Source organism: Lissotriton vulgaris, chromosome 6 (assembly GCF_964263255.1).
Source record: "Lissotriton vulgaris chromosome 6, aLisVul1.2, whole genome shotgun sequence".
Taxonomy (NCBI): Eukaryota; Metazoa; Chordata; class Amphibia; order Caudata; family Salamandridae; genus Lissotriton; species Lissotriton vulgaris.
This window is the reverse complement of record NC_141694.1, coordinates 941,923,149-941,935,808: the sequence shown is the minus strand read 5'-3', so window position 1 is coordinate 941,935,808 and position 12,660 is coordinate 941,923,149. Positions and strand designations below refer to the sequence as shown.

Below are 12,660 nucleotides of genomic sequence, written 5' to 3'. Positions count from 1 at the left end.
TATGGTACACTTTCTTCTGTGAGGCTGTTTTATTTTTTAAGATGGAGGGTGACGAAGAAGATGCAGGGCCTGTGTCGCCGTCAAGTCCTGTGGACAGTGCATGCACAAAATCGGACTAAAAGAAGTGAAGACACTTACCTAACTCGCCAGTAGGAGCTCTAGGTCCAAGACCAAGGAGTCAATCACATATGTATTCTTCAATGGCTTTGGAAAATATTTCTTTAATAAAATTACCGCCACAGACTACATTTCAAGAAAATGGAGTGATCTCAGTTCATGTGCTTTTAAGTGATAATATGTTGTTCTAGTTATGAAGGGTATTTTTAAGCATTGTGACCAAAAAGGACACACAAACGTAGTGCCTACAAGTAGGATGGAGAAACTATAAGCACTTTAAACACTTCAGTTAGTGCCTGTAAGATGACATTTACACCCTTCAGAACCTATATGTGAAAACAGCCATCACGGGCTGGCAAAAAAGAGCTGCTTGTGTGAAAACAAGACTGACAAAGAAATTTCACTAGAAACTATAGGAATAATGGAAAATGTGGAAAAATTTGCTTTTTGGTTTGCTCTAAGAGAATAGGCACTTTGCACTATCCATCTAGGTGGAGAAAAAGGGTCTGTGGGTGAAAGCAAAGCAAAGCTATCATGAGGAAAGCTGGGTGCAAGACAAGTCTAGCATATCTTTATTTCAGTGCTGGCATTCAAGTCTAATCCCTTAGGGTAAAGACATCCCATGTCTGATAAAGGGAGCTGGACTTAGAGGTACCAATGCAACTAAAGTAGTTATTGCATAGTTTATCATGTCTTATTTCACTTTTTGGTCTATTTTTCTTAGTGTGAACTATTAAATGATGTCCCTTAAAAGCCACAACAGTGTCATGGTTGAAATACAAAATCTTAGGCACTGTGCTTCGGGCCCTAGTGAAGGCCTACTGCACAGTCCATGTACTACAGCATGTGGTGCCTACACAAACAAAAATGAAGAGACAAATCCATTTCGATTTTTGCACAGAAAAATAGAAAATACTTAGTGTAAACACTCAACTCTAAACAAAATAGACATATGGTTAAATATGAGTATCAATAAATTATCAAATTCATTAGGAGGTGTCTAGCCAACCACGAAGCACAGCTCAATTAGGGAAGTTTCTTGGTCAAGATATTACAATGTGGACAATACTATCAAATATCAACCAAAAAAAGAGTAAAGACACTAAAAAAAACAAGAAACCAGAAAGCACACTAGTCATATGTAACCCATCCCAATATTGTTCTCACTGGCACCCTCCGAGGCATTGGCAACAGGAGTGTGATAAATAAAAGCAGCAGCCAGTGAAGACGTCCCTGCATTGCTCCCCAGTCCAAGGCCTCTGTTGACTGGCAGAAAGCAAAAGATAAAGTGAGAACTGTAGGGCTGGGCTGCAGAACCTGACAGGGGATGTTGAACGTTAATCTATTGAGTACGAAGGTCCTTATCTATATATACCATGTTTACCACCATGCTCTCTTGACCTAAGGAAAATATGTCCCAGACAACAACATTTTGTTCCAGACAATTCTGTTGAGGTCTGGGTAGATTTCCATCTTTGATTGTCTAAGAAAGGGATTCCTGATCAACATGTATAAGGTGACCGTTTAGAACATAAAAAACTCATTATTTAAAAAAGCAGCAGTTATGGGCCATCCATTGTTTGTACATCATTGCAAGGTGATAGTCTAGTGTGCAGTGTTGGACTATAACAAGGATGTTCTTTTGCATATCTCCTGATAGATTCCAAGGGCTGTGTGGCTTCATGGGTGTACACCCACATAACTCCTCAATGCACAGTCATGTCCAGCCCCCTCAGGATTATTTCAGCTGAAACATGTCCATTTCTCACCAAGGCATACCCGTCCGTGTCCTTTTTCTCTGCTTTTTACAAAGGCAATATATAGGAAACACAAATAAACCTGCAAAAGAGAAAAGAACACGGAAATTAAAAACAGGGCCTATTACAGGTACAATCGATGTGAAGATTAAATCAAATGCGTGTTCAAAGGCTTATCATTTTTTCTAATGGTATCCTTTGGACAAAGGTTGATTAACAGATCAAATCAACTCTGTTTTTTACGGTCAAATTGAATAGCTGCAAAGTGTCATTAGGAACAACACTGACCAACTTCGAGAGAAATCATGCTTACCAAACAGGATCAGCACCATCAAGAAGCACACCATTGACCAGTTGTAATCTAGTAGACTTCTGACAAGGGGAACCACACAGAGAAAACATGCACTAGCACACTTCCTTCAAGAGGAACCATGCTGACCAAACATTTTCCAGCACACCGCCTACAAGAAGAACCGTATTGACCAACGTGATCTAGCACAATATCTAAATATTTCAAATGTTTGTGAGAGAGATGCCTTCACATGAGAAGTGTTTTTCTCCATGACAAGTGATCATAGAGGTGGGGTTGTCCTTTGTCACAAATCTTTTAAATGAGTTTTATCTACTGAATGTGATAATCTTAGTAGATGTAAGTAGGCTAATTTTATCTTTGATAATAAGCAAGTGACTTTGTTTAATGTTTATAGCCGTGTCAAAGCTGACCATAAGTTTTGGCACACCATTAAAATTAAACTCACTAATATTTCTAATTTGCATGTCATTCTATTGGGTGATTTTAATCAGTTAATATTTTCCTTCACTGATAGAAAGTTTCAGTATACATTTAAATTTGAAAAATCCCATGAGGCTTTCAAGTCTCCTATCTCTTCTAGACCATTATTTAATGTTTGGAGAACTTAAAATTCTGACAAGTTCGTTTTTTCTTTTTTCCCAAATGTACAAAACACACACTCCAGGATTGATTATATTTTGGTCACTGAATCTGTATTATCTAGTCTACACTAAGCTAAAATTGGCTTAATTTCTTTATATGATCATGCCCTGGTTTTGACCTTTTGGGATATCAGCACAATTGTCTCAAAAGTTGGCAGATGGAGATTTGAAAATTGCTTTTTCTCTGATCATTTTTATCTCTGAAGCCACTACTTTTTCTAGTTTGTTTTTCAATGTATTGATTCCTGTGAGAAATACATTCATGACTGTGATGCTTCTAAAGCTTCCTTATAAGCTTTCACTATTGCCATCTCATCTAAAATGAAATCAAATTCATATTGTCAAAGTAACACCCTTTCACAAAAAAAGGCAAAACACTTGAATGTAGCTACTTTACTTCCAAATCTTCTGCTACACTCCATGATTTCATTAAAGTCAAATCAGAATTAAATGAAACTGCTACTATTGATGCTTGTAATATTCTGCTAAGACTTAAATCCAAATTCTATGTTGGTCCGAAAAAAGCAGGAAAGATGCTTGCTAACTATTTGAAAATTAAAACAAGGAATAAAGATATTGGTTCTGTTAGTAAATTTAATGATACTACTGCCACGATATATAAAGGAGATATTCACCACTGTGATTCTGATTTTGCAAAGTTTTTATAGCATATACAAACCATCCTCTTTAAGTAATGCATTTGAAGATATAGAAGCAGATATTACATTACAAGAAATATTGACAGCTATTAAATCCCTCAAAAATCAAAAGCAACAAGCCCCAATGGTTTTTCGATTGAACTTATTTATGCGTCACTCTCGATCTTGCACCTACATTATTAGAGTGTTCCCTCTTATTTTTAATTCCAAAGCTAGGAGCACCCTTTTGAAATCTTTGATTACCATCTTCCCCAAACATAATTCAAACCCCAGATTCTGTACAAATTTTAGACCGATTTCTCTTATTACTTACGACTGTAAAAATGTTGCCACAATCTCAGCTACATGTTTAGATTTGATTGTTCTGCTACGTGTTAAACCTGATCAGTCTGGTTGTAATAAAGGCAGGCTTGCTGCAGCTAATCCAGGGATGGTAGCAAACATTTGTAAATGTTATAAACTGAAATCTCCCCTTGTGGCACTTTCCCTTAATGTTGAGAAAGCTTTTGACCGTATACATTGGCTACATATATTTAAGATTCTCCAATGATTTGGTTTTGGCCCCAACTTTATTTCATTTGTGAAATTATTATGCTTCAACGCCCGAGCTAGTGTATTTGCTAACTGATGTTTCTTTCCATATTTTTACTTACATAGAGGTACTAGACGGGGATGTGCTCTTCCCACTCTACTTCTATATTATGTTTAGAACCTTTTCTGGAAAGAATTAAGGGTAATCCTATATATCTGTTTTTAAACATGGTTCTGGGGAAATTAAGTTATCTGCCTATGCTGATAACACATTGATTTACAGGTCTAACCGTGTTGCATTTTTATAATCATTCTTACAAGAAATTCAATTGTATTCAGTGTCTGAGGCTATACACCAGATTTTACTAACACCGAGCTACTCTCTTTGAATTTTTTGTGTTTTCAGTTTATCTTTACGAATTCTGAATTTGCACTGTGTCCTTCAAAGATTACATATCTAGGTGCTTGTCTTTTCCCTAATATTAGAGAAAGCAGTAATCATATTTTTTTTCCTGAAATCCAAAATAGATCATTTACGTTCTGTTTGGCCTCCTCTCCACCTGTCCTTGTAGAGTAGACTGAATACGATTAAAAGGATGGCTGTGTCCCATCTTTTATACACTAGCTTGATGCTTCTTTTAAAAGTTCCAAACTATTCATTTGAACAGCTCTATTCCATTTCTTTTACATTTTTATGCAATATTAAATTTAAGAGCCCGAACACTGAAGGTGGTGCCTGATTCCTTGATTTCAAATTATACCATCCGTCTTTCATTATAAACAGTCTTGTGATTTGATGGATGATTTCTGTGATACCCCGATACTTAGTTGGATTATTATTTTTAAGTCTTTATTCAGTGACTTCTCATTTAATGATCCTAGCCTTATGTCTAATTGTAGTCTTATTTATAAATATCCCATCCTAAAATAGTCTCACTACCTGTTAAACGGAGTCCTATTTGATAAATTCACAACCCAACAATGCTTTATAATTAATTAATTTGCTATAGTAAGTTTACAAAGATATGTAACTGGTCATTTAATTTTAACCATTGGAAAGAAAAATGTATCTTTCATGTACATCAATTTTGGAATGAGATCAACATTGCTACTTTTGATCTTCTGAAGAAAAAGTATCAATTACTAACTTCTTTTAGAATTAAATATAACTCAATTCTGGATTTTCTCAAAAGTTGTATTTTCCAAAGCACCGGTCTTATGATTCCTTCTTACCTTTGCCTACTGTAAATATTCATAATATTTTAAATGGATCTTTTCCTCAAACTGCTCTTATATAGAACAGTTTCTTATCTTGCCCAAAGACTAGATCTAAGAGTCCCATTGAACATTTATTGAAAGAAGATGTAAATGTTTCTTATTCCAGATAGGAACAAACTATGGATGAATTTGTTTAAAAGTTTTAGAGCAGCGAGCATTAGTCAACTGCTCTTCTTTATTTATAATAGCGCTCCAGTTCACGTTTGACCATTCTACTTTCATTCTTTGATGGCCTTGTATTAATGAAACCGGCTCTATAATTCATATGTTGTTGAATTGTCATTATGTTAAAACCTTTTGGGAATTAGACTGGTTTAAATGTTTAAAAATGTTGGATTGTTACCTCCCACTCACCTTTTCTAACATATTTAAGGCTCCTTATCTCCTGTATCTCCAGATTTTCACAGCTCTGCTGATATCTGACCTTTTCATTGTAATTGCTCTTAAAGTAATATTATCTTGCTGGAAAGAATATTACAAATGATCTGTTTTTACCTGGTAGAATTTTGTTTGCAACAGTAACAGAATTCTCTTAGACTTCACCAAAACATGAAATATCATCTATTGTGGTTACTCTTGCAAACTTTCCTTCTTCACAATCTCTCCATTACTAAGGCATCTAATTTTCATTTTCTCTATGCTTATTTTCTTTTCCTTTATCTTCTTTTTGCTGCTTCGTATCCTTTCTTTTATTCTCTTGTTTGGTACATAAATAAAGGCTGGCTTTACCTTATGGAAAACCTAATTTGAAGTGTTTTACTACATCTTTTATATATGACTAGCAGCCCGTCCCGACGTTATCCGGGTATGAATTGCTGCCGGCCAGTAGTATATTGTTTTGTAGGATTTCGTTTTGATAGCATTTCTTATCTGTGACAGGTCTGTGAAACGCTCCGATTCACAGTGCACTGCTGATGCACTTCGCGTTCAGTAGTGTGTGAACTCGAGTTTCCCTACTTTATTTTTCCTTGCAATATTATATAGCGCGAACTCGACAACATGGCATGAGCACAATTTACATTACAGAAGAACACATTCATTTGTGGCAGGCACGGGGAGACAAAGCGATTTGCCTGGAATCACAGGATGTTGAGCTGATGCCGAGATTCGAACGTAGCTCCCCAGCTCTAAAGTTCGCAATTCTAGAACTTGTGGCGGGAGGTGTGTCTAAAAGTGTATGTCGGTGCTGGCCATCAATGAGAGAGACCTGTGCATTTTTCAAATCGGTGGTGAAAAAATATTAGTATGTTGCTGGAGATGTGGGCCGCCGTGCCACCAATGTGCTTACCGGGGGAGGGTAAACACCCATTATTCCGCAACTTTCTTTCCGCATACCATCACTCCGCATACTTTCATTACGAAAGTACCATGACTCCGCAATGCCATTATAACGCATGGAATTACATTTTATATGCTTTTACCACGCATACATTTACAACGAAATTCGTTGTAAATGCATGAATGGTAAAAGCATGTTTTTTTTTAATGTTTGGATAAGGTAAGTATGGGTATAGGGGTATATGTTTTGGGGTACTGAGGTATATGTTTTGGGGTGTTTGGGTATTTTAAGGGTTCAGATATAGTTTTGGGTTATGAGGTACGGGGTAGTTTTAGGGTTTAGGGATAGGTATGGGTTTTGGGGTACAGGGGTATTTTTAGGGTTCAGGGCTAGGTTTGGGTTTTGGGGTATAGGGGTATTTTTAGGGTTCAGGGGTAGGTTTGGGTTTTGGGGTACAGTGGTATTTTAAGGGTTCAGGGCTAGGTTTGGGTTTTGGGGTACAGGGGTATTTTTAGGGTTCAGGGCTAGGTTAGGCTTTTGGGGTACAGGGGTATTTTAGGGTTCAGGGTAGCTTTGGGATTTGGGGTACAGGGTTATTTTTATGGTTCAGGGCTAGGTTTGGGTTTTGGGGTACAGGGGTATTTTTAGGGTTCAGGGGTAGGTTTGGGTTTTGGGGTACAGGGGTATTTTAAGGGTTCAGGGCTAGGTTTGGGTTTTGGGGTACAGGGGTATTTTAGGGTTCAGGGGTAGGTTTGGGTTTTGAGGTACAGGGGTATTTATAGGGTTCCGGGCTATGTTTGGGTTTTGGGGTACAGGGGTATTTTTTAGGGTTCAGGGGTAGGTTTGGGTTTTGGGGTACAGGGGTATTTTAAGGGTTCAGGGCTAGGTTTGGGTTTTGGGGTACAGGGGTATTTTAGGGTTCAGGGGTAGGTTTGGGTTTTGAGGTACAGGGGTATTTATAGGGTTCCGGCTAGGTTTGGGTTTTGGGGTACAGGGGTATTTTTTTAGGGTTTAGGGATAGGTTTGGGTTTTGGGGTACATGGTATATTTATAGGGTTAAGATGGGTTAGTGTTTAAGGGTGTTGGGGTATTTTAAGGAGTAAGGCTGGGTTATGAATATGGGGTGCATGGGTATTTAAAGGGAGCAAGGTGGACACCCGGAGATGGAATGTACAGAACCTGGAAAGAAAAAACAATGAAATATTGGGCACAACGCTCGCTTTTTTTCCGTAATCCCGTGCCCCGCACACGCCCACGACCCCAGCACAAGCCCACAGCACACGATATGAGACATGGCATGAAGGGCGGAACGTACCACACGCCCCCAGAACACGCCCACAGCACAACCCAGACACGCCCACAAGGGACTACTTTGCTGGCACGGTTCTTTTACCTTTTAAATGTATATGGTGGGCGTCTGCATAGCCTATGTCCTTCTGCTGCAACTGCCCTTTCCAACGCTGTATTGGGTGTTGTGATTGGTGCTGTGGTTCCTGAGATTACCCGCCTCAAAGGTTTGGGCTCTCTCTTTATTATATTAGCATAGATATAGATTGGAATGTGCCTCATATATTTCTACTATCTTAGAAATAATGCAAGATATATTATATATATAGCACAGGTGCTCAGCTTGCTAGCAGTGTAAATAACAATTATAAGTAATGGTGTTGCTCTCAGAAGGGATGCACATGTGGCTCAGCCATGATTCTGAGCTGTGATGTAGAGACTACACATACATCTCAACAGAAGACATCTAACCAAACAAGATATTTAAAAATAATCTGTAAAAGATATGCTTGATCCATACTAATGTAAGTGTCTTGCCTCCTGCTCTCCTTGTACACTTTTAACTTTTGTCTCTGATTCTACACCCTACTATGAAATTGCCAGATTTCAAAAACGATTCTCACAGCTCATAGTTAAGTAGTACCTCAGCCCTTCTAAAGAGAGCAGCAAGGTGTGTAAGGCTTGGGCCCACAAGCATTAAGCTGACCACCATTTTATTCCTATCTATTTACAATCGATGCAATGGCAGACTGTCTTACAAATTTTGAGATAATGCATAGGACCAGAGAAACTGTGATTAATCTACCACACCAAGACAAGGTCACAAAGTAGCACAGGGTGGAGAGAGAATATAGAGTGGTGTTAATACATCAAAAGACACATAAATGAATGGCACACTCCATTAGCCACAAGACTTGGCTCTTGTCGATGCATTAGATGATTTTTGGGGAAAAAATTAACAAGGGGTTAGGTACAAAACTTTCTAGAAAATCAGAAACCTTCTTAGCGTAGGCTTACTAGTAAGATCTGAGCGCATTCCCAGGTCTCAGATTAATACTAAGATTTGCAGATATCCATACGTGTCTTCCTTTAAACATAGAGATTATATAAATGTGTCAATTTATCTTTCTTTTCTATCTTTTCGCCAAAAGAGAAATAATTTCCTGGTAAAGAACCAGATATCCTTAAAGTTCCATGAAGCATGTGGGTAGTTGGAGTTCTTTTCATTTACTCCAATCCTTTAACGTTTAGACATGTGCGTCTTATAAATCAACTAGAGCAAGTTCATTCAAATTGGGTTCAAAACACAGCTGCCGCATGAAAAAAAAACTAAAGCAAAAACATTCTGTCAAAAGTAGATTTGCATCATTTAGGTCAGCAAAGAGGCGGGTTAGGAACAAAATTCCCAAGATTGACTCAATACCCCAAACAGTGTCTTAGATTCTACATTCATTGTTGCCAGTGTCGGTTATCCTAGTAACAACGATTGGTACAGCAGGGTTTTTCACACGTTTTAATGTCACAATGAACCAGTATTTATGCACATTCACTCTTAGGCACCGTGGTGTGCCACATGAAGTTTTACATTTAGAATTTCTAAAAAGGCAGAATATGGGTTTAAAGAAATCGCAGGAAAATGCTTCCCACCCACACTAGTGTCAGGAATTTGTTTAATCATGGTCCTCTTATTCCAGTAGGAAAAGGTTAAAGAACCGTTACCAAGGTCTATAGCTGGAGGGCCATACACAGCAACCTCGAACGCAACACCGTATGTAGACCATGAAGTTGTGTTGAGACTCCAAAGGGAGCAGAGTATGAGGATATGAGAAGTACACTACTTTTGGTAGAGTCAGTCTGAAAGTCTGCCATCACCAATTCTGTTACTTTTAGATCATGATTCAGAGTCTTATCTCCAGTCTGACAGAAGTGTGCAGAGAACAGAAACAATTTCTTCTACTACACACCTATGTGGGTTACTGAAAGTGCTTCCTACAAGTCTGCAAAAGACACTGCACCACTGTACAAGCCTACATCAGACACAAACCCTCATGCTCATATAGGCATCTTGTCTGCTGTCGTAGTTCCAGGTGAGCAGTACACATCCTACTCTGCCCTCACCGCATAATAAAGTGACCATCATGGGCCAATAACTTATTATACATTGGTTCCCGAGCTAGTTGTCTGAATGATGTTTATGAATGAATGAATGCTCAACATCTACAGTTGCTTAGTAAGTTAAAATTGTCCATGGAGACAGCCTCTAGAGTGTTTTAATATTGGACTTCACTTTCTTGTATTCACCAATTTACAATTGTGCTTTTTAAGGTGGTTTATTACGTTTTCGGATTGTAGTTTTTTGATTTATTGTAATTTAATCCGTTTTTCTGGACTTTTGCAATTTTATGGTATACTGTCTCCTCTGTGCCTTATAGGTTTTCAGTTTTTATCTCAAGACTAAAATAAACAAATCTTATATATTCATTTGTTAAGTAACCCCACATAAAAATGTTAGCCCAGTTGGAGCTGCCACCTGACTGCAAGTGTTTCGCAAACAAATGGCCGGAATGCTGAGTAAATCCTACATTCACCCCCAGTCAAGAGATCTGGATTAAACCCATTGTTCTTTTGCTCACTACGCCACCCCAGTGTGGGCCCAGCCCAATCTCAGGAATAAAATGACTTGATCCTAGCTCTTTGTTGTATGTGTCGTGGGAAGGAAGATTATAGAGTTTTATTATTTAATTAACATGTGTATGGCGCAACGAATCATCCCCAAGTGGATCTCACGGCGCCTAGCAGCAAGAGAACCAACCACCCACTCAGCCTGAGACCCTAGAACAGCCAAGTTTTTAGGCTCTTCTTGAAGTGCCCCAAAGACGAACAGCAACGCAATCCTTCCGGTAGCCTGTTCCAATGGAAGGGGGCAAGATATGAAAAGGCGCAACCTCCCATTCTGGCCCTGTTTATTTTACAAGGGACTAAGAGATTTTGATTACTCTATCTCAGCTGATGCCCCAGGATATATGCTCAAACATTCTTTCTTCGGTATGCCGGGCACAGGTCTTGCTTTGCTTTGAACACCAAGATAAGAAGCTTAAAGATTGCTCTCTTCCTAACGGGCAGCCAATACAGAGATAGCAGTAGAGGACGGGGACGGGGTACGTCTGGGCTTGTTCAAAGCCAATCTTGCAGCGGTATTCTGCACTATCTGGAGCCTAGAAAAGAGTTCTTCGCTGGCGCACACCAAGAGAGCGTTCCCGTAGTCCAACCTGCTCACAATCAACGCCTGGATGAGGGTCTTTCTTGTATCCAGAGGGATCCAAGGAAAGACTTTCCTCAGCATTTTCAAGGACCCAAAGCAAGAGCTGGACAATGCTTTTACCTGAACCTCCGAGGACAGCTTACAGTCCAGTAGGATTCCCAATTCCTAGCCTGATTAGTAGAGGAGGGCGAGATCCCAAGTTCCGAAGGCCACCAATCTGGAGACCAGAGTTCCTCCGCCTTCCCAAACAGAAGGATCTCCGTTTTGTTTGAGTTAAGCTGGAGAAAATTATCTCTCATCCAGGCCCCTATGTTCAGCAAACAGATCTTAAACTTTGTTCTCATGACCGAAGGATCTGGATCAAATGGAATGATCACCGGAGTGTCGTCATCAAACCCCCAAGATCTGATAATAGCAGACAACGGGCCACATATATGTCGAACGGAGTGGGGCTTAGGATGGAGCCCTGGGGAACTCCCTTATCCAGAAGGGTGGGATCTGACATAAATGGCTCCAGTGTAACTCTTTGGGATCTGTTTGCCAGAAAACTTTCCAGCCACGCCAGTGCTTGGCCCTCAACACCGATCTCCTGCAGTCTGCCAAGCAAGTTAGAATGCGAGATAGTGTCGAAGGCTGCCGACAGATCTAACAGCACCAGCATGGTGGGAATCCCCCTGTCAAGGGACATTCTTATGCGGTCTGTGACTTCCATCAGGGCTGCCTCCGTGCTGCTCAAATGCCCGATTGAGCAGGATCTAGAAGTTAATTCTGTTCCAAATAACCCTGCAGTTGTTGGTTTATCAACTTCTCCATAACTTTCGCGCCGCAAGGCGGAAGAGAGATCGGCCTATAGTTTTTCATCTCTAATGGATCGGCTGACGTCTTTTTCAGTAGCAGTCTAATCAAGGCATTTTTCCAATTATCAGGGAACCTGGCCGTACCCAAAGAGAAGTTATAGACTGCCGTGAGCAAGGGGGCTAGAATGGAGGACAGTTCTGCCATCACAAAAGAAGGGGCACAATCTACCTCTGAGCCTGATTTTGCGGCTGCCAGAGCCACCCTTACTTGCTCTATGGTGAAGCTGGAGAAAGAGACAAGCTTGGGGAGGGAAGGCACTTGTTTTGTTTGCAAATTCCGCCCTAAGTGCGCTGGGGATGCTCAGACGTGGGTCCCAGGCACTCCACACCACTGGAGTCAAGCTAGCCGGGCTGATGAGAGGTGTTACCTCGAAACCGGTCCGGTCCTCGGATGCTTGATTCCGTTCTGGGAAGGACATGGCTTTTGTAGTTCGGACTGGACTGTTCCCATGGGGCACAGGGTCAGAGCTGATTTGCATATCGCCATTGTCTAACCCAGGGTGGTGTGGAGTGCAAAAAAACGATGGATTTGGGCCCAGATCTTTGGACTGGGGTGAATGTGTGACATTGATCCACATTCGGTCCATCACTTGTTTTGTTTGCAAACGTTTGTGTGACGGCAAAACAATGTAGATTTATTTCTAAGGAAAAGGGTCGGGTACATACAATATTACACACT

The 12,660-nt window shown here is 40.0% G+C and overlaps 1 protein-coding gene across 1 annotated transcript in view; it reads right to left on the bottom strand.

Annotated features, from left to right (window-relative positions):
* Positions 1-205: 205 nt before the first annotated feature.
* The window catches only part of RNF217 (ring finger protein 217), a 544,899-nt gene continuing 532,444 nt past the window's right edge, over positions 206-12,660 (bottom strand). Inside the window, exon 6 of the mRNA XM_086926980.1 lies at positions 206-1,956. Coding sequence (XP_086783106.1) covers positions 1,883-1,956 — 74 coding nt within the window. The 3' untranslated portion in view covers positions 206-1,882. The remainder of the gene's footprint in view (positions 1,957-12,660) is intronic.